Source organism: Petaurus breviceps, unplaced genomic scaffold (assembly GCF_028583685.1).
Source record: "Petaurus breviceps papuanus isolate PSGF00001 unplaced genomic scaffold, PetGlider_PUasm1.0 126, whole genome shotgun sequence".
Lineage (NCBI taxonomy): Eukaryota > Metazoa > Chordata > Mammalia > Diprotodontia > Petauridae > Petaurus > Petaurus breviceps.
This window is the reverse complement of record NW_027185655.1, coordinates 15,902,531-15,929,969: the sequence shown is the minus strand read 5'-3', so window position 1 is coordinate 15,929,969 and position 27,439 is coordinate 15,902,531. Positions and strand designations below refer to the sequence as shown.

Genomic DNA, 27,439 nt, shown 5'->3' with positions numbered 1-27,439 from the left:
AGAGAGAGAGAGAGAGAGAGAGAGAGAGAGAGAGAGAGAGAGAGAGAACATAGGACCAAAAGCAAAAGTGTCATTGTTGCCTTGGGATCAGATGTTCAAAAATACTCAAAGGGAATTGATATCCTCAAATATTTGTGGGAGTAGTTGAGATCATCAGTAATAATCATTGGTATTTATATAGTGCTTTAAAATGATTTCATCTTAGTTTCACAGCAACTCTGTAGTGTACTTTTTTTTTTTGCTTTTTAAAAGGGGGAAGGTAGGGCAATTGGGGTTAAGTGACTTGCCCAAGGTCACACATCTAGTGTGTGTGTGTGTGCGTGCGCTAAGCTTCTGAGGTCGGATTTGAACTCAGGTCCTCCTGACTCCAGGGCTGGTGTTCTATTCACTGCGCCACCTAGACGCCCCCATTGTAGTATATATATTATAGGCATGCTTCTCCCCATTTTACAGACGAGTCAGTTCAGATGCAAAGTTAACTGAATCACTTATAGTTGCTTAACTGATAAGAGTCCATGGTGGAATTGGAATAGAGGTCTTTATTAGTTCAAGTTCAACACTATTCACTATCTCACTCTGCCCAAGGGACAGAGTGCAGAGATAAAAAGGCTGAGGGACAGAACCCTAAGAGACAAATCATGTTTAACAGGTGAAAGGAGAAATCAAAAAGAGAAATTTTTCCTCTTTCTTATATTCTCTGAGATGATTTTGTTCACTGTGACCTTTTGGTTTTAGGGAATAGCACCAAAAAAAAAATTAGACTTTGGAATATGATGATGTTTTCTTTCTAAACCAACTTTTTTCTTTCTAAACCAACTCTATTTAATTTAAATTATTTTAAACCTTCAATTCTGATTATACTTTGGGGAAGTAATCCTTCTTATTAAGAGAATGTACTCGGAGTGATGTAATAAAGTAATAAAGTGATATAATTAAAAATAAAATAAAATAAACAATAAATCTGTGTTTCCCTGAAATTTTAGATTCTGGGTCATGGGCTATAATGATAATGATAGTGCTGATAAAAATAAGTTTTTGGTATTTTTTCAAAGCTGAAATGGTTGTCTCCAAAGAGATAAAAAGCAAAAGGATCCAATACAGAGAAAGTCCTGTAAGAAAATGAAAGGAACTATGGGTTGGAAATCTAGCCTTATATCAAACTGTATGCTCTGGTATAAAATGTTAACATTTTATTTTATTCTCTATTCAACGACAACAATAAATGGGAGTTATTTAAAAATTGGTGGAAAGGCACAATTGTTTGTGAAACAAAAACAATAAATTATTCCCTGAATTTAAGTTAAAATTTTTGTGTGAGAACAACTAGAAATCATTGTTATTATTAACAATTTGCAATAATTATTATTAACAATTAGTAACTATTGTTTGAAAATGAAGTAAAACAAAGTGTTTCATTAAATTAAAAATATAATCATCAGTGTTAAAAAAAAAAGGTACAGAATACACCTTTTTCGGATATTATTACCTTTATTACAAAACATTAAATATATCCTGTCTTGAGGTAACATTCCAAAGTGTACATAACAAGTTCATTCGGAGTCTATATACACAGCTTTTATTTGCTATGAGCAAAAGTTACAGTTGATCACAGAGTTTCAATTCTGGCATTGCACATAATCCAAAATAAGGAACAGAAGTTCAAATTATGTTAAACACATAATTTGACAAATAAAAGGGAATCTTAGCAACTCTCATAACCCATTCCCACACACCAGTGGTCCAGAATAACTCCTTTTAACATTGATGTTTTACAGAGAACCCATTGAAAAGGATAAAATGGTTGACAGAAAGAAGTCTTGTTCATTAAACCAAAACACAGCTATCCTATAATTTTTTAATGTTTTCTCCAACCAAATATTTAATCACTTAAAGCTCACTTATGAAAGAATCCTCATCTTATGGCATTTTTTCAAAACCCAAGTTATAAAGCTATAACACAAAGTTGTTTCTTGTTTTCACTATCATGGATAGCGTGTCCTTGAGCCATTTCACATCCTGTGAACTTGTACGGAAGAGTAATTCCCTACAAATGACTATGGTGTCCTGTTAATCATCTTCCAAAAGAAATAAGTTCAGGTCATCCTAATTTTGGTAGGATGAATAAATCAAAGCACCCTAATTTCCTTCTCCCTCTCCCTCCTTTTTACAAAAATACATTTTTGAACTAATACTAATAACCATCTTGGCAGTCATTGTCATCATGGTCTCCTATGGGTCGGTTGTGGTAACTGTCAACTACCAGCTTTCTACTTTCTACCTCGATGCTTCTTGACAGACTTTCTTCATTGCTAACTGAGTGACTTTCATTCGAATTCACATTTTCTTTAAGCTTATTGTTTTCCTGAAATGCTCTGGCTTCTTCAGATGAACTATTTCCCTCTCCTTGTGGTTGTTCAGAACTGCTTTCCCCACTATCCTCCCTGGAGATGCTTTGGCTCTCTGCGGATGAGCTCTGAGATTGGAAGCCTTCCTGGCTGGAACTGTCTTCATCCTCAGTCGACTCTTTGCTTTCCTCTGAAGTGCTCACACTCTCGGTCGATTTGCTGTTGCTTTGTTCCTCTCTAGATTCGCTATCTGATTTGGAGGATGTACTTAGATTGCTCTCTTCAGAGGAATTACTACTGTCTTCCTTAACTTCAGACAGGCCAACGCTCTTTCTGTCAGAGGCAGGGTTATCACCCCGTGAAATATTTTCATTCTCTTCCTGGGATTTGCTTTGTTTTTCGTGAGAATCATCGTCATGAGGTCTGGACTCGCTGCTGAGATCCCGCACATTTTGGCTGTCTTCCCGAGACCGACTGTTGCTGTCTTCCCGGGATTTGCTTTTGCTGTTTTCATGGGATCGGCTGTTTTCATGGGATCGGCTGTTTTCATGGGATCGGCTGTTTTCATGGGACTGGCTCTTTTCTGTGGAGTCACTCGTGGCTTCTTCCATGGTGTTGCTATCATTGTTTTCACTCTGATCATCTTCCGTTGAGATGTGTGCCCTTTGGAAGGATTTCCTGCCAAACTGCCCCGCCGATTGGCTCCCATCAGATGAATCTTGTCTATTCCCATTCTGACCTCTTGTCTTGTGGCTCTTTTTCTTTGAGTGGATGCTGTAACGAATCATTCTGGAATTACTCATCTTGCTCCCAATGGTGTCTGCGTCGTCGCCTTGCATTCCTTCATCATCAAATGAAGAATCATCTCTGGAGTTGCTGTAGCTCTCTTCACTTCCTAGTCCTACAGCGCCCTCATCACTGTCACCGTCATGGGCCTCATGACTTTCATTCTGCTCTTCTTCAAGGCTTCTGCTCTCACTCTGACTGCTTTTGTCTCTGACATCTGCCCCATCGGCAGCATTATTTTCATTGGGCAGAATGCTGTCAGAATCATCATCACTGCCAGGCAAGGCATTTTCACCTTCTTGTTGATGCCTTTCCATAGACCCCTGGCCATTGTCTATATCAACAAAAGTGTCATCTCCACTGTCATCTTCATCATCATTCTTATCATTGTCTTTTATCCCACTCTTAAAGGAGCTCTCAGATAGTCTATAAACAATCTCTTGATCATTGGGGCTCAAGTCTTCCTCCGATTCACTACTATCACTGTAGTCCTTCTTGTCCTCATTTGTCTACATGGAGAAATTAAGAGATACAGTTATTTTACGATAATCCAGAGGCCACTCAACTAACTGGTTGGCTTTCTAGACCCACTATGCCTCTTTCTGCCTTTTTCCTTATTTTTACTTATGGCCATATCACTATCCCTTGACATTTCCACTGGATGCTTACAAGAGAATAGAAGAAACTCAGATCTATCTCCATTTTGTCACTTTTTGTAATATACAAGCTCCTGAAAAAGCTATGTGGAAGTTCGATGTCTATGATTTCTGTCCTAGTTTCATAGATTTAGAGTTGGAAGAGACCTTAAAGGATGTTAATGCAACCTTCTTATTTCCCAGATGGGGAAACGGAAGCACAGAAAGTTGGGGTGACTGGCCCAGAGACACATGTCTAGGACAAGAAGCAGAGCAGGGATCTGAATCCAGGTTGCATGACTCCATATCCAGCACTTTTTTTTCACACACTACACTATAGCTACATTAGGGAAACGTGCTTTGGAGTAACTTTTCAGTCAATCATTTTGTGAAGCAAAAAAAAAAAAAATGTTGTGGAAGGAAAAAGAATCCTGTCTCTGCATCTTTATACCAGCTGTCATTCTTGTCTCCTCACCTGGAATGTGGCTCTAGCTTCCTTCCAAAGCTCCCCTCAAATGCCACCTTCTCTGAGGCATTTCCTGATGCCCCCCCCATGCTGGTGCCAACATCTCATTACCTGTTTGTTGGACATACACATTTCGTATATGTATACCTATTGTCTCTCTCAATAGAATGCAAGTTCCTTGAGGGAAGGAACTCTTCCATTTTTGTCTTTATGTTCCCATCACAGCATAAGACTGGACATATTAGTGGGCGCCCTTGTACTTGGAAGTAACCATAAAACTTTGGTGGGGGAAGAGATTGAAAACTACTGTTTATTAAATAAAATCATCAGTAGTGTTCTCAAAATAACTCTTTCAAATAGTATATTACAAAGCATTTTCTTCTGAAGATTCTGTGAAATAGAGGTCCTTATTATTATCTCAGGCTTACAAAAAATGGAAATCGGGACTCCAGAAATTAAGTGACACATATGTTTATGTATATGTTTGTATTTAGAATACATGTGTGAATAAGCATATGTCATTTGATTTCATGAGTACACATATATAATACACATATACATATAGATACACATGTGTGTGTTTGACACAGTCAAACAACTAGTAAGTGCCAAAGTCAGGTTTTGAACCCAGGTCTCCAGGATCCAGCCAAAGGCAATTCCTCTTTGCACTATACCACACTGCCTGTCATCTGGTCATTAGTTTTGGCAGTTACTGCTTGTAGGAATGCGCTTCAGCAGATCATATTTTTCGGTCATGAAAAATGCAATATGGGATTGAGATCTCTCATATCATCAGATAGACAATGTCATATCCCATTTTATGCCAAGTTTGTCACAAAGCTGGCCAACGAGGAGATTCCAATAGGCATTCCAAGAAACTGAGGCAAGGTGGACCACTCAGAACTCATTGGGCTCTGAAAAGCCTTTTCCTGCCTTATTTGCTGATTGGTTAGCTGCAGAGGCTTCAATGTAGAGGAATGTCTCCACATTATTTATTGGAGCCCTGGTTTCTAGCATCCTTCATACTAAGGCTGTGTTCATTGCCCTCATATCTTAGGGCTGTAGATCTAAAATCAGAAAGAGCCTTAGGAACCAGCTAATTCATCCCTCCTCATTCACCTCACAGATGAGAAAATTGATGACTTGGGAGGCTAAGTGACTTGCTTAAAGTCACATGGTAGGCAGAGGCAGGATTTGAAGTTGGGTCCTAGGACTCCAAACTCTACAATGCTTCAATAATGCTATTCGATTAACAAAAGTGTCTCTCCTTTAAACATGAGCCTCAGATAATGAATTAAAAAGTTTTTGATAAATTAGGAAGTGAAGATATCCTTCCTTCTGTACTTTTTGAAGGATTTTGGGAGCATTTCTAAAGTTTTAGTTATTTAATAATGGAGTAATAGACAACAATTCTCTAGCATTAGTGGTATTCTCTGTGTCACAAGTAGCAGAGGAACTTATAGAATATTGACACAGAAAATCTAGTCTAATCTCCATATTTTACATATGAGGAAACTGAGTCATGAAAGGGAAGGTACTACTTTTCTAGACTCCCCTTTTGTAAATTCTAAAGTTTAGCCAATCTTGTCACCTTGCTGTTCTTTACACATATATCATTTCCCATTTCTATGCCTTTGCATCCCGTCCTGGTGTATTATATTGTCGTGGCAGAGGGGGCTTGTGTAGCTCAATGAAACTATAGGCTAGACCATGTGGGGTTACCCAAGGTGGACAGGTCATAGTGGAGAGTTCTGACAAAAAGTGATCCACTGGAGAAGGAAATGGCAAAACACACTCCAGTATCTTTGCCAAGAAAACTCCATGGACAGTGTGGTCCACAGGGTCAACAAGAGTTGGACACAACTGAAGAACTACAGCAACATGCCCTTGTGTGGGCTGTCCCCATGCTTAGGACATGTTCCCTTCTTCCCTCCACCTCTTAGAATATAAAACTTCTTTCAAAGCTCCACCCAAGCGTCACCAAGAAGCCTTTCCTAAACCCCCTGGCTGTGAGTACCTCACCCTAGAAGTTACTTCATATATTCATTTTGTGTTTATATTTGGTATGAGAACCAGCCTAGCATTGTGGCTAGAAAATTGGATTCATCTTGACTTTGTGACCCTCAGTAAGTAACTTAACCTCCCTGGGCCTCAGTTTTCTCACCTATAAAACTAAGGGGCCTCTGAGGTCCATTCCAAGCTGTTATTTGTTAATAGGTCCATTGTTAGCGCTGTGCAAAATTCATTAAGACTTTAAGTTATAGCAGGTGTGAATATATATATTGGTAAGAGAGTTGCCCATTGGGTATTTTCTATAACACCAGTGAAATGACAGGCCTGATCCAAAGAAAAATATTATGTATATAATGAAATATATTTCTCCTGATAAGAAATAAAATATAAGTCCCTGAGAGCAGGCACTATTTCATTTTTGCCTTTCTATATAGTGCCTAGAACTCCCACTACCAGAGAACTCATTATTATTTACTTCTATAGTCTTAATCTCCACCACCTTGCTACCCACACCAGAGACCATTCTCTGGCAAGTTTCTTCTCCAGAAAATTCTGCCATTGTCCTGATGGGTGACTGTCTGCCCTGGAGGAAAGCTGAAGCCTTGTGTCATTCCCTACTCTCAGGTGATTTCCTTTACAGATTCACCAGTTACTCGGTCATTTGTTTTCTTTTATTTTCCTATTCTCCTCTTCCCTCCTCACGTAGGGTTGCCATTGTCTCCTCTCTCAGCCATTCTACTTTGACCATTCTACTTCCTTACTTGATCCATCCTGATCCCAATTATAAAGTATACAATTTTAGGATGATCCAATGTTCCATCACTTTTCTGAGCTCATCTATCATGTTGCCATGGCTAGATTAGTAGCCATTTGTTTAAAAATAATATTTTTAATTAAAAGAAACTTCCAGATGTCAAAGTCTATAGGTTGCTTCCCCCCCCATCCTCAACCCAACATTCAAAATAAAATACCAAAATGTGTTAGAATGACAGAAATGGCTTGTTTTTCCCTTTTGGGTACTCAGAACTATTGACTCTTCATGGTTTGAAAAATATATATTTAGAACTGTTTCCATATAATTTAAGTCATCACCATTTCCCTCAATGCATAAATAACTTAAATGTTAGGAAAGATTTAATTACCTGTTCCTTTGAGCTATCTTTACTTTCTTCTGATGACTCACTACTCTCCTGAAAAAGGGGAAATACAATTCCAAGTTACTTTTTTTTTTTCCTTTTAGCAGTCATAGGAAATAGAAAAAGGGCATCATCTCCATTGCTTGAGATTCAGGTGTATTATATTTCCCAGTGCCATGAGATGGTTCAAGGTGTACTAAAGATTGCTTGGGGGAAACATGAGTCAAAATAACAGGAAGGAGATAATTACCAAGGATAGAACTGCTGTCGGTGCCAAATGATCCTGAAGAAAGAGGAAGAAAAAAGCAAGTTACTTTTATATAAAGATTTTGTGTCAGAATAATTTTAGATGACTTGCCACTTCCTTGATGCATAACTTCCATCTTATATAAATAATCTGGAAATATTGTGATGGTATGGATCCCTATGGGACTGAATAAACAAAGGAGGATAAGAATCAAGGATGATTCCATCTCAGTAATATAATCTTAAAAGTAGTCATTTTCAATGTGAAATCTAATAGTCCACTATAGAATTCAGAGCATTACCAAATTTGTTTGGGGCTCTGGAAGAAAGAGGAACTCCTGAGGAAACCAATGAAGATACTTAAGGATTCTCTTAGTCATAAATTAAATTCAACAGATCATTTTTAAGCATTTTCTGTGTGCAAGGCATGTTAAACATGCCACTGTCTGTCATTGTGTGACACAAGAAAGGAGGTTGTGTTCCAGAGTTTTGTTAAAGTGTGGCAGAAGCAACAAGTCGCTGAATGTAACCCACTTCCTTGTATGGCACCCCCAAGACTGTCCAACTCAGAAGACCCTATCTTAAAAAGGCCGAGGTCTCCCCCTGTATCTAGCCCCATCTCCAGTTGTCCTGGTCTATATCTGATCACTGGACCCAGATGGCTCCAGAGGAGAAAGTGAGGCTGGTGACTTTACACAGCCCTCCCTCCCTCAACTCAAATTCAATTGCAAGTCATGGCATCATCTTCCTGATGTCATGGTCCTCCTCAAGAATGAAGGACAAAAGATATAACAGCACAACATGTCTAAGGGAAAGGTAATGACCAGCTTGTTACACTGAGGGTATGAATCACATGGCAGAACATGATTGCAGGCAATTGTAGTGTGGAACTGGCAGGAAGACAGTAGGGATAGAGAGGGCAGATGTCAAAAGGAGAATAAAGAGAACCATATGTTTATTTATGACTAGAGCTATACTGCACTTCATATTGCTTTTTGAATGACAATGACAGGAAGGATTCAGCAATTTTCTGTATATATGTAAACCTTCATCTGCAGATGAACCTTGGTCTAATTCAGGCCCTCCTTGTCTCTTATTTGGACAATAACCTCCTCGTTGATCTCCCTGCCTCATCTCTCTCCTCTCCAATCAATCCTCCAAATAGTGGCCAAAGTTATTTTCCTAGAGTGAAGGTCTGACCACATCACCTACCTAAGTCAGCAAATTCTTTTGGCTTCCTATTACCTCTAGGATGAAATATAAATTCTGTTTGACATTTAAATCTTTTTTACAACTCACTCCAACTTACCTTTCCAACCTTCTTATGTGCTACTGCCCTTCATGCACTCTGGCCTTTTTGCTATTCTTCCTACAAAACATTTCCTCAAAAGCTCCGGCCCCAGAGTCAGGAGGACCCGAGTTCGGTTCCAGCCTCAGACACTTAATACCCCCCCCACACACACACACACAACTAGCGGTGTAACCTTGGGCAAGTTACTTAACCCCAATTGCCCTCCAAAAGGCAAAAAAAAAAATTTCCTCATAAATCTCTAGACCTTCAAAATTCAGCTGAAGTACCACCTCCTCCATAAAAGCTTTCCCACAAAGATTAATTTCCCACCTTAGATTAATTTTTTTTATATATTTCTGTTATACCTGCTTCACTTGGCTCTCCCAAAGAGATTATAGATACTGTTACTTTGTAGGTTTGGACAGCTGGATAGCACAGTAGGATAGAGTGCCAGACCTGGAGTCAGGAAGACTCATCTCCCTGAGTTCAAATCTGGCCTCTGACACTTACTAGCTGTGTGAGCCTGAGTAAGTCACTTAACCCTATTTGCCTTGGTTTCCTCATCTACAAAAGAGCTGGAGAAGGAAACAGCAAATCACTCCAATAGTGTTGCCAAGAAAACTTAAAATGGGGTCATGAAGAATTTGACTCAACCGAACAACAGAAACTTTTAGGTCACCTCCCTCAACAAAATGTAAGCTCCTTGAGGCCAAGAACTATTTCATTTTTGCCACGGTGCTCTGAGCACATGAATAAATAATGCTTGTTGGTTGATTGACTCTATGTCCTTTGTATTTATATTTATTTTTATTTGACCATAAGACTGTAGATTTAGACCTGGAAGGAACTTTAAGGTCATGTAGTCCAAACCTTTCATTCTCCATGTGAAGAAATTGAGGCCCAGAGGGGTTAAGTGATTGCCTATGGTCAAACAAAGAGTAAATGGAAGAACTGGAATGTGAACCCGGATCCTCCGAATCCAAAGTCAGCATTCTTTCCCTGGTGCAATATGTTGCATCCCCCAATAGAATGTAAACTCCTTGAGGGTGGAAATTATTTCATTGCCTCATCTTTGAATCCTCAGCACACAGTACTTTGGGAGTTGAGAATCTGGATCATTGATTTCATTGGTGCAGGGAAGATGTCTTCAGACTATGTTGATTACATTCCTGTATCCATTAAAGGGTGTTTGATTATGTTCTCCAATGCGTTTATTTTTTCTGATAAATTATCTTGATAGGGGAAAAGGCCTATTAGTACAAAAGTATTGATAACAGCTCTTTTTGGGAAAGCCACTTAACCTCTGTTTGCCTCAGTTTCCTCTTTATAAAAATAGAAATAATAATAGCACCTACCTCTCAAGGTTGTTGTGAAAATCAAATGAAACAATATTTGTAAAGCATTTAGCCCTGGGCCTGCACATAGTAGGCACTATGTAAATGTTTATTATTATTACTGTTGTCATTATTTAGAAACATACCCTGCCCAACTTACCTTCCGTTCTTCAGAACTCTCAGAATCTGTGTGTAGATATTTGGCTACCTAGATCAAGGGAAAACACAGGTAATCATTGAGAACAGTTTTCAAGGAGGCAGTTACTTACAGACAGCATGCTCTCAAACCACCCACCAAGGAGGCACACTGCTTCTCTGCATTCCCCTACCAAATGGGGGTGGGTAAGCTTCCTTCCATTTGCTGTGTCATTTGGAAGATACTACTTCTTTAAAACTGCCAGATTGAGACAGTCTTGCTTTCTTTCCTGTGTGCTCTTTCCTAATGGGTCCAAAAGGTAATGATTGCACAGAGTTCACCTACAGCATGTGAGTCATGAATGAAACTGGAAAGGAACAGACCTTCCTCCCCTTCTTTCCTCCCATTCTTTCCTGGCTCAGAGAAATGGGCCTAGGGTGTTTCTGTTTCCATTCTGTTTCATTTATCCTTCTCATTTTCAGGTGCGAGTGGTTATACACCCTAGAACTGGTTTTGAGCAATGGTGAGTAACTTTGGGGCCAGGAACCCAGTTGGGAAATTACAACCAGGCCAGTAGAGAAGCCCTGAAAAGTCAGAGTGCCTAAGACTTCAATCCAAGAAAGTAGGAAGTGAACTAAGCTAAGAAATTAATCCCTTTCCCCTCCCCAGAGACTGAGGTGGTAGAGAAAAAGAATTAAGCTCCATGTACCAGGGAGTGATTCTATACCTTCATGACCATAAGTTTAAAGTCAATATTTCTTCATAAAAGTTATAAAGGAAGCTATTTGACTGTTAGTGGGTAAATGGAATTGGTGTACAAGGGATTTATCACCTACAATTGAGAGAACACCAATAGAGACTAGAGTTAATGGCAAGGAGACTGAAAAACCCTGGAGAAAAGGGTGAAATGTGATATATCTGACCTTCAGGCAGCAGAGCCTGGGTAGACAATGCTACACACATATGCATACACACACATAAATATGTATACATATGTGTAAATGTATGGTATATATTACATATAATTTACATATGCGGTGTATATATTTAGTGCAATAGTTTATACATATAGTTACTGGATCCATGAATTTATTGGAATGGAAACACTCAGTAAGGGAACTTCTACCAATGTAAATTAGGTCTGTGATTTGTCTTGGAGATTTACCCAGAATTAACCAGCCAGAATCTATCAGAGGCAGGTTTGAGTCCAGTTTTTTTGTGTGTGTGATTCCAAGGCCAGATCTCATTTTACTAAGCCACAGATCCCACATATGACACTGGCTCCTAAAAATCAGAAAGCATAGCACAGAGAAGCTTTCCATTAAGCATCTTTGATTTTACCCAAATGGAGCAAGTTTGATGTTTTGTGTTTAGACTGATGGAAATTTGAGGGTTGTATGTTTGGAGGGTTTTATTCAGAAACTGCTAGGAAATCTGTACTTACAGGAAGCGCCCAGGAGAACCCCCAGAAGAAAATTAGCAGGAGAGTGGTCTTCATAGTTGATAATTAAGACACTTTCAACCTATAAGGAAAAATGTACATGAAATACACTTTCTAAGATAATAAGATAACATCATGTAAAATCCATTAACATCCTGAACATTTCATCTTTTAAAAGTCTCATTTTTGACAAATTCTTTTAAGTTTCAAAGTCTGAACACTTTAAAAAAGGAGCCACCACTTACTTTTTTCATTTTCTTTCAAATAAATAAATGGGAAATAAGAAATCCAAGACTCTTCACTCGCATAGGGATTATGCAACATAGGAAAATTATACCCAGTTCTTAACAAATTCATTCTAGCCCTACTAATGTAATCTAAGCGTATGCTCATGAACATTATTCTTCACATAAAAGCCAGTAGCAATCCAGACTCCAATTTCAGAACCACAGAGATAATTTACAGACAAAAGTGGTGGGTTTCTATTTTAATTTGGAAGCAGATGTTCCATGTACTTTGTTATTACAAACTATATGTTATTACAAATTTATAAAAAGTCTGCTAAGTAGACTTATATAGTATTCCAGCTCTAGCAAGTCTTAATGTCCATTCTGGTGTGCAAATTATACTATGCTAATTACTTGTAAATATCTTCCAGATTACTGAAAAATCTAAGAATCATTACTGGTTTCCCACGTATTAGAAATACATATCAGAAATATAGCCACATATGACCTTTTCCCCCCTCAAGTTGACTTCACTAACAATTCAAGATATTGAGGGACATGAAAAATAAATTTATGGTTTAAAATGTGCTTCTTCAAAATAAATTAATAAAAATATTAATAAAACAATGTAAATAGCTGCTATAGAAATTTGGAAGTCTGCTTTGGTATACTCATTCAATTCATGGGAGTTGAATTATGGGAAAGAAAGGAAAGGGAAGGAAATGGAAGGGAAGGGGAAGGAAGGGGTAAAGGGGAGGAAAGGGAAGAGGAGGGAGAAAGGAAAAGAAAAGGAGGGGAGGAGAAAGAGAAGAGGAAGAGTGGGGTAAGGGAGAGAGGGCAGGGGAAGTGAAAGGAAGGGAGCTGAAGGGAGAGGGGGAGAGGGGAAAGGAAGGAAGGGAGAGAGAGTAGGAGGAGAAATGGGAGGGAAAGGAAGGAGAGAAGACTGAGGGGAGGAAGATAATGAGTCAGCAGACCTTTAGGAGGAAGGGTATCTTATAATTTAGTCTCTTGCTTTGTCTGTTTCATATGGCAATTTTATGATATGTCTCAACTATGCCCGTGACCAAGGTGAAGGGATCATCTATGCTCTTTATTCACATCAGACCCAATTTACCAGATGGAAGATAAATTCAACTTGTTGAGTTCATGCCTAGACCCCAGACTGTGTTTTTAACTTTGTTAATTTTCTCCAGTAGACAACAAAACGGTAGCCTCAAAGTGAAAAAGTCCAGGCTTGGAGGTGATCTACGAAGCTCAAAAGTCCATAGATCCTAGGTCCAATGAATGGATCTGGCTGTTGCCAGGAAACGTTTCTGCAACCAAAAGGTAGGTCCAAGCCTGACTGTTTTACCAACAGACGTGTAGGTTTGCAGAGTGGCTTAGACATTCAGGACCAAGGTGAAATGTAAAATGCCAAATGAGCAGTCCTGAATACTGATCCTTATTCTGATAAGGGTTAAGAATAAGTCTTCCGAAAGAGGGTAACTGTAATTGTAAGCCTTCCCTTTCACTCCTGAGAGCTCTCTGTGTTTTACCTTCTCTTTTGGATGAATAAATAAATACCTAATCCTTGTACATTTCTGCTTTCTCCTTTAAGATAAACCTAGTCATAAGCCTAAAGCTAAGCCTTAGGCAATTTGTCTTGGAGATTTAACAAGCCAAATTACATGACAAAAAGGAACCTTAGCCTCCATTTCCTTAGAGGTCAGTCTTCTTTAGTACTGATCCCAGTCCAGGAAGCATGCCTGACTTCAGAGCTGAGGCACCATTTAGGAAGAGGGAATGGGTGGAATCGAAGCCCCTGGGGGTATATATAATTATATAGTTGGGTCATTCACTAAGAGTCTAACCCTTTCTTTTTAAAAAATGAGGAAACCAGGAACCAGAAAGTCAAAAGTTAGCCCACCATTCACATAGGCACCTGGAAATTCCCAGTGTTCCCTATATATGGTTTAGCTGTATCTGGAGAACAGAGAAAATGATAAAAATTTGAAGGAAAAATTCTCCAAATTTCTAATGCAAATGTCTTCCACTCCAGAGTTTACATGGGACTCAGGTGACCCTTTATGTGAATTTTTAAAGGAAGAAAAAGAGACATCACTGGTAAAATTATATTAGTGAAACTGGAAGCCAGTTACTGTTATAGTACAAACCAAAAATGTGGGTTTCATCTTTCCGTCATTCTTCACTTCCTTATCCATAAAGAAAAGGGAACACTGTTGATTAAATTCAAAGTGGGAGAGGGGGTGGGTGGGAAATGACATGGTCTCCAAAAGTTATATCTTACTCTTTTATAAGCCACTTCTTGCCCACTTCAAGACTATTCATTCACTCCTTTTAACCACTGGGGATATTTAATATACTAAAGCAATACTTTGCTAAGAGTGTGGTAACCTTGGCAAGCACTAGTATAACTATCATAAGTTATGTTTTAACTTCAGTGTTTTTTATGGAAGAATTTGACTTGTCTAATATTACAGATTTCTAAATGAAAAATAAGAGTAAACATATCATAATGAAATAGACTCAAACCAGATAAAGAAGGACTTTATTCTGTATCTGGGCAGAGTAAGTCATTGAGGCTGGTAAAATCAGACACACATCTGCCTTCCAGATCTTTGCCATCAGCAGGTGATAGTTCCATTTTATAGTGATATCAGAAAGCACCATAAAAGAGCTAAGAAAAAAATATTTCTTTTTTTTTTCTTTTTGGAGAGGGGAAGGCAGGGCAAATGTGGTTAAGTGACTTACCCAAGGTCACAGCTAGGAAAAAATATTTCTTGAAAGCACTATGCTAGATAGATATATGTAAAGTAATATATAATAGATAAGATTGCATTTTTTAAATACTTTACAGAGCTCAAAAAAAACTTTAAGAGGTTCTGAGCAAGAAAAGCATTTCAAACAGTTAAAACATCTTCAGATTCTATTTTGGGCTAAATTTGTGATTTAGTTGTTATGGGGAAATTCCCTTGAGGAAACTTTCTACTAATTCAGATTACCATCTGCTCTGCCACTTATAGATACCTTTAGAGGGTTACCTGGGGCACTGAAAGGTTAAGTGCCTTGCCCAGTCTATGTCAGGGGTGGGTCTTGAACCCTGGGCTACCTAACTCCAAGGCTTGTTTTCTATCCACTCTGCCCTGCTGTCTCATCTCAGATTCTTAGGAGTTCAATTTTGTACCAAATACTCTATAAAATCAAAATTCACTTACAAGATGATAACGTGTGGCATTTATATAGTTTTGCATACAACTTGACTTACTCTCATTAACACATTTAATCTTCATAATGAAGATAATTATCATTCCTTTTTTACAGATAAGGAAACTGGCTCAAAGAAGTTAAGAATTGCTCAGAGAGCTGTCTGAGAGAAGAGTCAAACCGAGGTCTTTCTGTATCTAGTTACATATCTACCATACAATGTTCTTCCCATGTTTATTTATAAGAGAAAAAATAACCCAGAAGGAGAAAATAAAAAGAAACAAGAAGTTCTTTTCATTCCTTAAAAAAAAAAGTTGCTATGAATTCAATATGTAATTTTATATGCAAATTTGGTATCTGGAGGCACACTTGAACTGAAATGGTTTTTCCCGTCATCCTCAAATCTCCATTCAAGTGCTAAGCCATGAGTCTGGGCTGTCAAAGACTATTCCCGGTAAGTGCAAGCTCTGGCAGATGTTACCAGGCTGGAAGGTTTGGGCCCTGAGTACCATCTGCAGGAACATTGGCCAGGAAGCAGCCCAGACATATTCAGAGAGACTTTTCATCAGATTAGCTGCAGAAGATGAATTGTTTTACCACATCCAATTCTCAAGGACCACCACATAGTACTTAATAAATGTTTATTGAATTGAACTGAAAAGGCCATGTACTAAGTCATAGAAGAGGTTGACTTTGCATCACTAGGGCAAGCACTCACACTCATGTAATCATGGATCTTTGATTTTTAAAAATATATAAAAATAAAATCTACATTTGGAAGAACACAGGCAACTGGTACTTGAAATAGGTTTCTGCTCTCTGCTTGGAGGCAATAAGTTACAATAACACAAATTCACATTAAGCATTTACTCTAAATCAAACACAGGTGCTAGGTTTGTCCCGAGACTCATAAAAAATCAACCCAGCCTCCTGTACTTTCTGCATTTGAATGTATGCTATATTTCAACTGATGATCTCTGAGATTCTGTAGATTCAACTGTATCCAGTAGTTAGCAGGAAATATACTGATTATTTATACTAAACTTTTTAAAAGTTTAAATAAAGGTTGAAGAAAAGGGTTTCCAGTTATCTCTCAGTTAACAAGAAAGTCCAGTTAACCAGAACATAAAACTCTATGAGAATTCAGGCGTTTCGGCATTGTGACTCTTACACATGGGGCCATTGAATAATCCCCAGAAAGCAGGATTTATGAAAACATAATACAGATATAGATGTACTTGGATGAGTCACAACCTCTCTGGGCCTCTATTATCTCATCTACCTTATCTCTAAAGTTGCTTTCAGCTCTAAATCCTAAGAATTGTTACAGGACATTTGTGGGGGGGAATGGAAAGGTGGATATTCTGGACCTGTGATTTCATCGATTGTAGGAAATTTCACTGCCACAGGTCTGCAACTCATTTATAATTTAAAGACTTAGAAATTTGCCTAGGACACTGAGAGGTCAAGGGTCTCGCTCATGATCACTTAGTATGTGTCAGAGGTGAGATTTGACATAATGTCTCATTTATGTCCTATAGTACACTGCCTTTTTCCTCTTAGCCCCCTTTTTCCTTTCCTGAAAGACAGGAACAAACGCTTTTAAATCAAAACATAAGTGGAAAACCAAGCATTTCTCTCTTTGTCAGCGGACGAGTCTTTTTTTCTTCTAATATTCAGCTCAACAACAACAGCAATTTTATTAATCTTGCTCTTTTTTCCCAGGGTCCTCAGTATTACTCATTCTATAATGACTAGTTATTGAGTGTCCTTTGGATGCATAGCTTCTAATTAAAGAACTTTTCTTTGGAGGTCAGATCATCCTTATTCATTCTAATACAACTTTCAATATCTAACAGGTAATGTCCATTATCCAAGACTGTAAAACCTGAATTTGAAGTTTCCTTTGCTGAGTTAATTCAAACCAAAGCATAATCTTACCTCCTCTGGCCTCATTTTCAGTAGGCCTTCCCTCTAAATACCAAACAACTTACTTAGAAGGCCCTGACTCCTTGAAGGTGATGGACACCACATACAAGTATTCTGTAGAGATTAGATAAATGCATCATAGGAAGAAAGATGTGCATCTATCCCCAAATACGTTCTTATCAAATTTATATATCCAGAGCAAGAGTAACAGAAATGACATATAATCATATTTTCACAGAAAAGTGACTCCACCAATCATTACATCTTTACTTTTTCTTTTCTTCCTCCTGTCTATCATTTGTCACAAAGCACAAATTAAATAGTTTCAATGTACAAGAAAATTCATTTTATTATTTCAACAGACAGGAAATAAATTTTAAAAGGACATACAAATTCCCTACCTTTGTCTCTTCTTCAGCTCAGAAATTTTTTCTCCAGAAAATTCACCAAATATGAGGTTGCAGATCTCACCAGAGAAATGTGGGGCCAATGAAGGTGAGTTTCAGCTGATTTTTGAAAATTACGCTGATGGCACAAGAATTTAAACCCTGTTCCAGCTCCTTGGTAGCCAATCAACCTTCCCCTTGGGATATCTGATGTCACAAAGTGTCACCGGGACTCCAGGACACCCACACTTCCTCTATCCTGCAGGGGCAGATTTTCCCTAAAAAGCTTGTGGTTCCCAAATGACTAGACTAGTTTCCATTAAATTGAATATCTTCCCCAAGCTTTGTTTTGATTTCTAAATATATGTCATTCACATCCAAGAAGGCTTGGGAGCATTATGGGCAATGACAGTGCCACCCACACTAACTGACAGATCCTGTCAGACATGAGGGAGGGTAGGAGGGTAGGTTTCCTGTTAATGTACATTTCCAGGTTGTACATGAAGGAAGCTCTATGTTTGGCCTTTGAAAATAGTAGATATTTTTCAACTATCAGTGCTGAGAATGCCTAGTCTTTATTTATTCCCCTTATGCTAAGCACTTGGAAGCATCTGGAGATTTCACCGGTGATTCACTCCCCATGGTCTCCTAATAGCTTCTAATAATTACACCACCACCACCATCCACTCACTTTAATTACTCTCAGAAAGAGTTTGTCAGACATGGCATCCTCCCCAAAACTAGGGTTATGGCCTAATAAATTCATAGAATACTAATAGATCAGACATCTAATGACGCATTGCAGTTGTAAGTTTTTATCTGCTTAATAACATCTAATCTTCACAATACTATGAGAAGAATATTATCATTCCAGTTTTTTAGGCAAAGAAACTGAGGTTTCTAAAGGTTAAGAATCTTGCCGAACCAAGATCACATACCCAAACCCATATAAGAGGACTCAGCATTAACTAGAATGTCCTTCTCTTTGCCACTATATTGCCTCTCTAAGGCCCCAAAGGACTTTTGGGAAAGTAAATTGGTTTTACATGAACTGATGCAGAGTGCTTGGCAGAGAAAGGAAAAAATATATATACACAGTTGTTACAACAATGTAAATGGAAATAACCCCCACAAAACAAGGGAAAATGAATATTGCAAAATTACAAAGAATTAGCACCCAAGAAAACTTCCATCTCACTCATTGTGGAGAGAAAGAGTTGGCGGATGTGGACCACTTCATATAATAATAGATTTTTTTCCCCAAGGTATTGATCAGTTTTGCTAGATGTTTTTCCTTGTATTCCTTTGCTTTAAAAAAAAAATTCTTTGTTATAAGGATTAGCTCTCTGGGAGAAAGAAAGATACTGAGGAAAATCTAGGAAGTGTAAAAACAAAAGGTACCAATTCAAGCTATTGGATAACAAAATACCAAGCTCCAAAGATCTGTCCAATAGGGTCTTGTGGAATGCCTAACTTCATTATGGAGATAGTTACAAGAACTGGGGGTCAAGCCCAGGAAAGCTACAAGAATTACTTGAGACTGACACAACCAAGGAAGCAATGGGAAAAGGAAGTGAAAGGAGGAGGGAAAAAAATCTATCTGGAATCAAGTTGGTCTGGAACGATGAGGTTCTGGGACTTCTACTGAAGGATTCTGATCCACACGGAGAGTTTAAAATAGATCCAGCTGAGATATTCAAGAGTTATGCATACCTGTCCTAATCTAAACCTATGCATGACCCAGGAACTTTCCCATGGAGCATGCATGGAATTAGGTCTGTACTCTGATTCCTTACTGAAAAAATACATATGACCCACAGCCTCCTGATTGACCTGAATGTATCCTCTGACCAGGAATATGTTGAAAATGCTTGGCAAACTGAGCCAGGAGGAGTCACCTCCTCAAAATCCAAATGTCTGATATCAAAGAAAAATAATGTATGGATCCCAAAAGAAACATTTCAAGCACATAACCAGTCAGGAACACACTTGTCAGCTCCTACAAAAGATCTTGGGATACTTGCATTCCAAGAGACAATATATGCTTCAATTCAGAAATAACTTACCCTGAAAAGCTGAATATAATCCTACTGGGGGTGGAGGGGAAATGGATGGCTAATCGAATAGAGGACGTTCAGGCATTTCTGATTAAATGAGCAGAGCTGAGTAGGGACTTTGAAATACAAATGCAAAAGCACATTCCTGAAGGGGGAAAAAAAAGAGTCCTGAAAAGGAAATAATGAAAGAGATTATTTCAGAGTTCATGGATAGTATGGAATGATTCAGAGGGAAGAGAGTAGAACCAAGAGAATAATTTATTCAAGGACAACTTTAGAAAGAAAATCAATTTTGAAAGACTTAAGAACTCTGATAAATGCAGTGAACCATAATGCTTCTAAAGGACATGCAATGAAGTATCTTATACCTCCTGAGAGGGTTACAAGGCACAGAGACACATTTTTAGAATTGGTGTGGATTTCTTTTCTTGACTCTCCTTAATTGTTACAGGGTTCTACCCCCCCCCCTTTTCTTTAGGTTTCTGAGGAAATGGAAGGAGTAAGAGTTGGTGGGAGGGGGATTAGTAACAATATTCTCCAAAAAAAAGGGGGGTGCTATTGGAATATTTTTAAACACACAGAAGGAAGTTCAGATGGAAACACAAATCTGTGGGATAATTTTCAAAGTGATGTGTAGAATTTATTCTATGTTTTTTAAAATAAAAAGCAAATGACATGAAATGGAGCTTCGTGGTTATATGTGGGACTCTCCTTTGTATTCTGCTATGTACATGGCAGTGATCTTTTTGTAGTATTTAAGTTCAGAATGAAAATAGGGTTTTTCAAAGAGATTTTCAAACTTACCTTTAAAAAGAGATTTCCCTCAGAACTCTAGAATAAGGACATAATCAACAAGAGATTATTAGAAAAGTCTGATTTTGCTTTTAGGGATCAGGTTTCTCCAGGACTGAACCTTGGGTCTGAGCCTGGGGAAGAACCTTTTTTGTGGGAAAGTCTCCCCATAATCAGGCCATGGGTGATAGCCATATTCTTCAGGAAACTGCATGCCAATGGAACAACTTGCATCTTGCTGGTACTTACATATATCATGTACATTATAGCACCCAGAAAGATGATGTGGAAATGCTGGAATGTTGTAGTATCTATAAAATCTAGTCAATTGCTTAACCAATCTCAGGGATCAATGTGAAATCTGAACTATACATGTATGCATCAAAATATGATTATATATTAACATTAAATTCACACAAATTGATAAATCTGCTGACTAATTGATCCTAATCCTTAGGATCCTTGTAATCATAGACTTCAATACTCTGGTATTGATGCTCCCTCAAATGATGCAGATCTCAGTCAACCCATGTCTCCTTATCCTGTTGGACTCCAGCTGCCCTCCTATAAGTATTTTCACCGAGGATCTATCTACTTCACATGCTGGAAGCCTACCTCTAGAGCGCTTGACAATGTGCAGATTCTAATGAATTCATCAGGTGCTCCTTCATTCTCCCCCCTTCTACTGAACCTCACAGAATCACTGAATTTGAGATTTGTACAACTTGAGTACCAGGAGCCAATCCCTATACTACGTGAAGACATCCACAGTGGGAGGACTCCTCACTTCTCTGGACAATCCATTGCACTTTTGGAAGCTCTAATTGTTAGGAATTTTTTTCTTTATATCAAGCCTGAACTAGCCTCATTGTGACTTCTTGCTGTAGTCCCTGATTCTGTTCCCTGGAACCAAAGAGAAATCTAATCCTTCCTCCATGTCACAAGTGCTCAGAAGTTGAAGACATCTCCCCATGTTCCCATCCCTTTAAGACTTCTCTTCACCAGACTTAACCTGACCAGTTACTTCAACCAATATTCATAAGGCATGGTCCCTTCACCATCCTGTATGCCCTCTTCTGGACACTCTCCAGCTTATGAATATTCTTCTTCTTCTAAAGCTAGAGGTGTCCAGAACTGAAAATACTGTAGATGAAGTATGACAGAAAGGCAGAATACATTGGCACTATCACCTACTTACTTCTAGAAGCTATGCTTATGCTTATTTTAACTCAGAGCAAGATTGCCTTCACTTTTTGGTGGCCACATCACACTTTTTGAGCCTATAGGTCACTAAAAGCTCCAAATCTTTTTCAGAAACAACATGGTCTAACTATGCCTCTCCATCTTGGATGATATATATATATAGGCTAGTGTGAGACTTTATATTTATCCCTATTGAATTCCATTTTATTGGACCCAGTCCAATGTCTTGACATAATAAGATCCTTTCGGGTCCGATTTCTGTTATTCAGAGCATTAGATATCCCTCCTAGTTTTGTAGTATCTGAAAATTTGATGAGTATTACATCTGCACCATTATCTAAAGCACTGATTAAAAAAATGTTTAACAACACAGTGTTAGCTATTTTTATTATATGTACTCTCTGACTTCAATTATTCTAGCAATTCTGAATGCAAATAATTGGATTGCATCCCTCTCCATTTCATCTACAATCTAGTTGGGCTTTTTTATTGCTATAGAATTAAAACTGTAAATTCATTTAGTTAGCAATGACATTTTTATTATACTGGCATGACCCATCCATGAGCAATGAAAAGCTTTCCAGTCATGTAAGTAATTTTATTTAGGTAACATTGTGTAATTCTTTATATGAAGGTCTTGAGTATACTGTGGTAGATTGATTTGGGTATTTTTATAGTTTTTATATTTATATATATTTTTATACCTTTGATATTATACACTGTTATATTTTGTTAGTGACATTTAGAATTGCTGTTTATTTTTTATTGGTTTATTCTGTTTCCTTCCACTTTACTAAAGCTATTGTTTCAACTGGTTTCTTTGTTGATTCTCTAGGATTTTCTAAATTAACTATCATGTTCTGTCTCATCTTTGCCTTAAACTTATTTCTATTGTCATTGCTATTGCTAGCATTTCTAGAATTGTGGCAAACACAGAGAGAGGAGAAGGGACATTCTTCCTTTACTCCAGAATTTATGGAGAAAAGTTTTGGTGTTTCCTCATCACATGTAATATGAGTTTTGTGTTTTAGACAGTTTAATAATATTAAGAAAGGTTTTTCTGTGTGTTTTCTAAGGATTTTAGCATAAATGAATGTTGTTCTTTGTCAAAAAGCTAGTGTTATACTTTCTCACAATGCTATACTTTGTCAAAGGCTTTTCTTTGCACATATCTGTATATAATACATATTATATTATATAATACATTGTATGTGCTTGTATAATAACATATTTATTTGTATATAATCATGGTTTAAGGTGTTCTTGTTTTCAGTGACTATCTTAAATATTTTCCTAATATTTAACCATTGTTGAATAACTGACACAAATCTAACTTGATTATACTAAGAGGGGGGAAAACACTTTGGATAAATTGCTGCAGTCTTTTTGGCCAGAATTTTTTTTTGGGGGGGGGGCATGAAGGGTGGAAGATGGGGGGAATCCCTAATTAGTGAAAAATGGTCCAAAATTCTCTATTTGTAGTTTAACCTTGTGTGGGTCAGGTCTAAGGATTCTATTTGTCTCATGAAAAGAGTTTGGTAGAGTGTTTTCTTTCTCAAATTTAGAGAACAATTTGTGGGATATAGATATTAATTATTCTTTCAACTTTTTATATAGTTGTCCTATAAATCAATTTGCATAAGGGAGTTTGGTTTGGAGTTTTTATAGTAATTCATTTACAAATAGTTCAATTGGCATTTCTGAAATTATTTAAGATCTTTACTTGGTGCTTTGCTAATTTGAGAATTTTATATTTTTGTAGATAATCTTCTGTCCCTTTTGAAGTCCCAATTTTGCTGGCATATAGTAGGTGTATTACAAGTTCAGGTTAGGTTCTTTTTAATTCTTTTCATTTTTATCTGTTATTTCACTGTATTCTTTTAAAAAATTTCTACCTATTTAGTTAAACTCTGTCTTCTTTTAAGTCAAGTTGACTAAAGGTTTATTTCTTTTGTTAATCCTTTCAAAGAACCAACTTTTAATTTTAAAAAATCATTTCTAAAGATCTTTTGTTTTCCAAATTACTTCCCTCTTCTGTTTTGATTCTGGATTTATTTGTTGGTTTTCTAAATTATAATTGCATATTTAATTTTTTCTTTATCTTATTTTGTTGGTATATGTCATCAGGGATATAATTTTTTCCTCTAAGGATGACTTTAGCTGCATTCAAGACACAGTGGGTAAATTTCACAATTTCAATGTTAAACAACAAATTTTGAAAATGACTAGGGAAAAGATTATCAAATATAAAGGACTGGATACTTGAATAACAAAAGATTTTTCCACAGTCACAAAAAAATCTCCAAAGGAAATGGGATGGTATATTAAAAAAAAAAAAACAAAGGAACTCAAACTGAAACTCCAAATGCATAATCTACAAAGCTATCCCTAATCAATGAAAATGGGTACATTGAAAAAAATAGAAGCATAATAGCAAGAGACTTTAATCTTCCTCTCCCAGATGTGAATAAATATCAGAAAGATCAACAAAAATGAAAATATAGAAATAGAAGTGAACAAACAGTTGGAAAAGTATACAGTTTGAAAGGAAGAATTTTCTGAATGGGAATATTAAAGAACATATATGTATATATGTGTATATATATTACATATACATATATTTCTCAGCACCACATGACACTTTTAAAAATAGACACAGAAAATAGGGCACATAGAAATTATATGACACAAAATAGGGCATAGAAAAATTATAAATTTATGCAAAAAAGCAAAACTATTAGCCATATCCTTTAAAGATCATGATGCATTAAAAATCTTCATTAATATAGGGAGCATAAGCAAAAGATACAAATCTAAGTGGAGGCTTACGGATAACCAAAAACAAATCAAAGAAACAATAGCTACATGAAAGACAATGATAATAATGAGACAACATATATTTTAAAAGTCTTTCTATGTGTTTTACATGTATTTTTTGTATACAACAGTTTACTGGGTGGGTTTTTGTTTTGTTTGTTTTCCATTAATTATTCTCTTTCATTTTATAGGGGAATTCAATCCATTCTCATTTAGGTATAGAATTATTAAGTTTATGCTTTTTTCAATAAAATCAATACTTAGTCCTTGTAGTTGATATTACTTACAGTAATCTGATGGTTGTATCCTACTCCCACAGTCTCTACCCCCACTTCCCCTGCTTAGATTGCCCTGCTTAGTCCCTATTCCTTAAATTTACTTTAATTAGTATCCTGCCTCTCATTTGCTGTCAAATTGACTGCCTGAGGACAATAATACTTCTTTCCCTAGGACCCTGATATTACCTCTGCTAGGTAGGAAGCAGTCCCCAAAAATATTATTCCTCTTTGAAGAACAAGGCCTCCAGAAGTACCTACTCCTTCTAGTCAAAATTAATTTCTTGGCTCCTGGTGAGCCCTCCCCTAAAAGAGGACTCTGTGTTGTCCACTGAGCCATCCCAACAGTATTTCACACTCAAATCCTAGTCTACACTTGTAATTTTTCCAGCTTCATCAAACCAGCAAGGATTTATATTCACTGGCATAGCCTTTGAGAAGTTGAGATTTCCTCCACACCACTTGAAGGCATCAGAATAAGATTTTATTAGATTTGATAAACAGATGAAATCAACTGCACAAACAAAACAAAATGCATCTCTATGGTAGCCTGGCTTATTAGCAAGGGCAATGAATTTCAAAAGTCTGGTTCAAATGTGAGGTGTAACACTTATGACACCATTAAAGAATTTCCCCTCTCTAAGTCTCAATTTCTTCATCTGTAAGATGGAGCTAAGAATATTTGCTCCACACTCCCAAACCCCAATGCATGTAACTAACAAGATGTTCCACACCTTAACACCACTTCTTTGATTTATAGAAACATCCAAGTAAAGGTACAAACAAGGTACGAACTATTCCTAGACACCTCCATTAGAACAATAAATTAAAGGGATAAACTATATAGAATAATTGTACAAGGGAGGTATCATGGTAGAGTTGGCAGAGTACTGGACTGGAAGGCATGGATTCATGTCTTACCTCTGACACAATTAGGTGATTATCAGAAAGTCTAATTTAGCAACTATCTAAGTCTATAATGAGTTGATGATCTGTATTAGTGAAAGGAGTTTCTACATTGGGAGTTCTCTACCAAGATGAAATAGGAAGTTCAAACATAAATTATTTTTAAAATAAAGGAGAAAGAAAGGAATTCTCCCCATATTTAATTTTGTAGAGCATAATTAAATTTTTAAATACATCTGCCAGTTTATATCTCTTCTAAAATCCTATTTAGGCTGTAGTGATTCTCTAATTGGATAGGTTTGGGGATACATCCTTGACTGAAAATTACTGGTATTCATATAAAACCAGTTAAAGGATCTTCTGAGACCTTGGTTGCAAACATGGCCCAAAAAAGGAAAAAAAGAAAATCTCCAGGTAATTATTAAGCTGCTACTGGTTTAAAGACCATGTCTAGACCAAGGAAGCTTCTAAAAAGTTGATGTAATTTTTGAATGAAGTTTAGTCCTGAAAAGATAAATTTATCCCAAATCAGCCCATGTTTATATACACAACCAGTTTTATCATTATGACAATCAAGTCCATAATATAGTGTGACTAATTTAAAAAGTTATACATGAGATCACAGCACCAGATTTAGAATGTGAGTCTCCCTGAGTCCAACCCAGCACTGAGCTCCAGAGTAAGGCACCCTAGAAGGTATTTGATCAAGTTTGCTTTAGGAACATTTTGCTAAATTCCTGGTGGCTTGCAGTACACTTTTCTCTTTCAGTAGATTTTAAAACCATCACCAAAATGTTATTGTTCTTTAGTTTTTGTCAATATTTAGAATCAGAAGTACCTGTCAAAGTCATTCTCTTTAGGCAACAGTGAATATATTCTTTACAGAGATTAATCACCCCTCCATTTTGCTTTACATAAAGTAGGACCTTATGTCAAATAATGGTGTCAAATAGCAGAGCCAGATAGCCTCAAGCAGTCCTTCTTCCTTAACTCTGAGTGCAGCCACCCAGAAGTCATGCTTTCTGGAACATGACAATGTCACTTACTTGTTTGTAACTATCTGTTATTGCTTATGGGTAACCTTCTATAGAACTCTTTGGATCATTTAATTCATGAAGTTTCAGATGTTATTTGGCGAGCCTGGTCAACCTAACCAACATTTTCCCACTGTTGTTTCACATTTCACTTTGCATTTGAACTTAAGTTAAAGCACAAAGAAATGTCAATACCTTTAAGCACATCTATATTTATGTAACATTTTCACCTACTAACTTAGAACACATAACAGATCAAGCACTCAAAATATATCTGAGTTAGCTTTGCTTTGGCTCCAAATCTGACAGCTTGATGGTTTCTACAGTTGTGTCTCAGCGATGCCTGACTTTCATTTCATTCTCTCTCTCTCTAGTTATACTTTTACAGAAATTTTTACTTCTTAGAAATTACTTGGACTTTTCACAGGAGGAACTTTCTACTTCTTGGCCTTTGTTCTAATCATCACTTGTTAGATGGTTACTGTCACTGCCTTCGCTGACACTGTCACTGTCACTATCACTGTCATTTCCATTGTTGTTTTTAGTTTTGCCTTGATGGTTGTTTCCATTACCATTACTATCACTGCTGTCACTGCTATCAGATTTGCTATCACTATCACTACTGTCACTGTCACTGCTGTCACTACTGTCACTACTATCATCAGATTTGCTATCACTATCGCTGTCACTGCTGTCACTATCACTGCTGTCACTGCTATCGTCAGACTTGCTATCACTATCACTACTGTCACTGTCACTGCTATCATCAGACTTGCTATC

The 27,439-nt window shown here is 37.2% G+C and overlaps 2 protein-coding genes across 2 annotated transcripts in view; both read right to left on the bottom strand.

The window, feature by feature from the left end:
- Positions 1 to 2,191: 2,191 nt before the first annotated feature.
- DMP1 (dentin matrix acidic phosphoprotein 1) lies at positions 2,192 to 11,886 on the bottom strand. The gene is made up of 4 exons (XM_069098355.1): positions 11,833 to 11,886; positions 10,413 to 10,460; positions 7,388 to 7,435; positions 2,192 to 3,640 (listed from the first exon to the last, which is right to left on the bottom strand). The coding sequence occupies exons 1-4, from the start codon at positions 11,884 to 11,886 to the stop codon at positions 2,192 to 2,194; spliced, it is 1,599 nt and encodes a 532-aa protein (XP_068954456.1).
- Positions 11,887 to 27,115: 15,229 nt separating this feature from the next.
- DSPP (dentin sialophosphoprotein) overlaps positions 27,116 to 27,439 on the bottom strand; it is a 16,928-nt gene continuing 16,604 nt past the window's right edge. The window contains exon 5 of the mRNA XM_069098340.1: positions 27,116 to 27,439. This exon is cut by the window's right edge and continues 993 nt beyond it. Coding sequence (XP_068954441.1) covers positions 27,116 to 27,439 — 324 coding nt within the window.

What these genes read in the sequence shown, in the direction of transcription:
- DMP1 (XM_069098355.1), bottom strand. Translation starts at nt 11,886, where the DNA reads ATGAAGACCACTCTCCTGCTAATTTTCTTCTGGGGGTTCTCCTGGGCG. An exon ending in GGTTCTCCTGGGCGCTTCCT is followed by an intron (nt 10,461 to 11,832) that starts GTAAGTACAGAT and finishes CCCTTGATCTAG; the next exon opens with GTAGCCAAATATCTACACAC. An exon ending in AAGATAGCTCAAAGGAACAG is followed by an intron (nt 3,641 to 7,387) that starts GTAATTAAATCT and finishes TTCTCCATGTAG; the next exon opens with ACAAATGAGGACAAGAAGGA.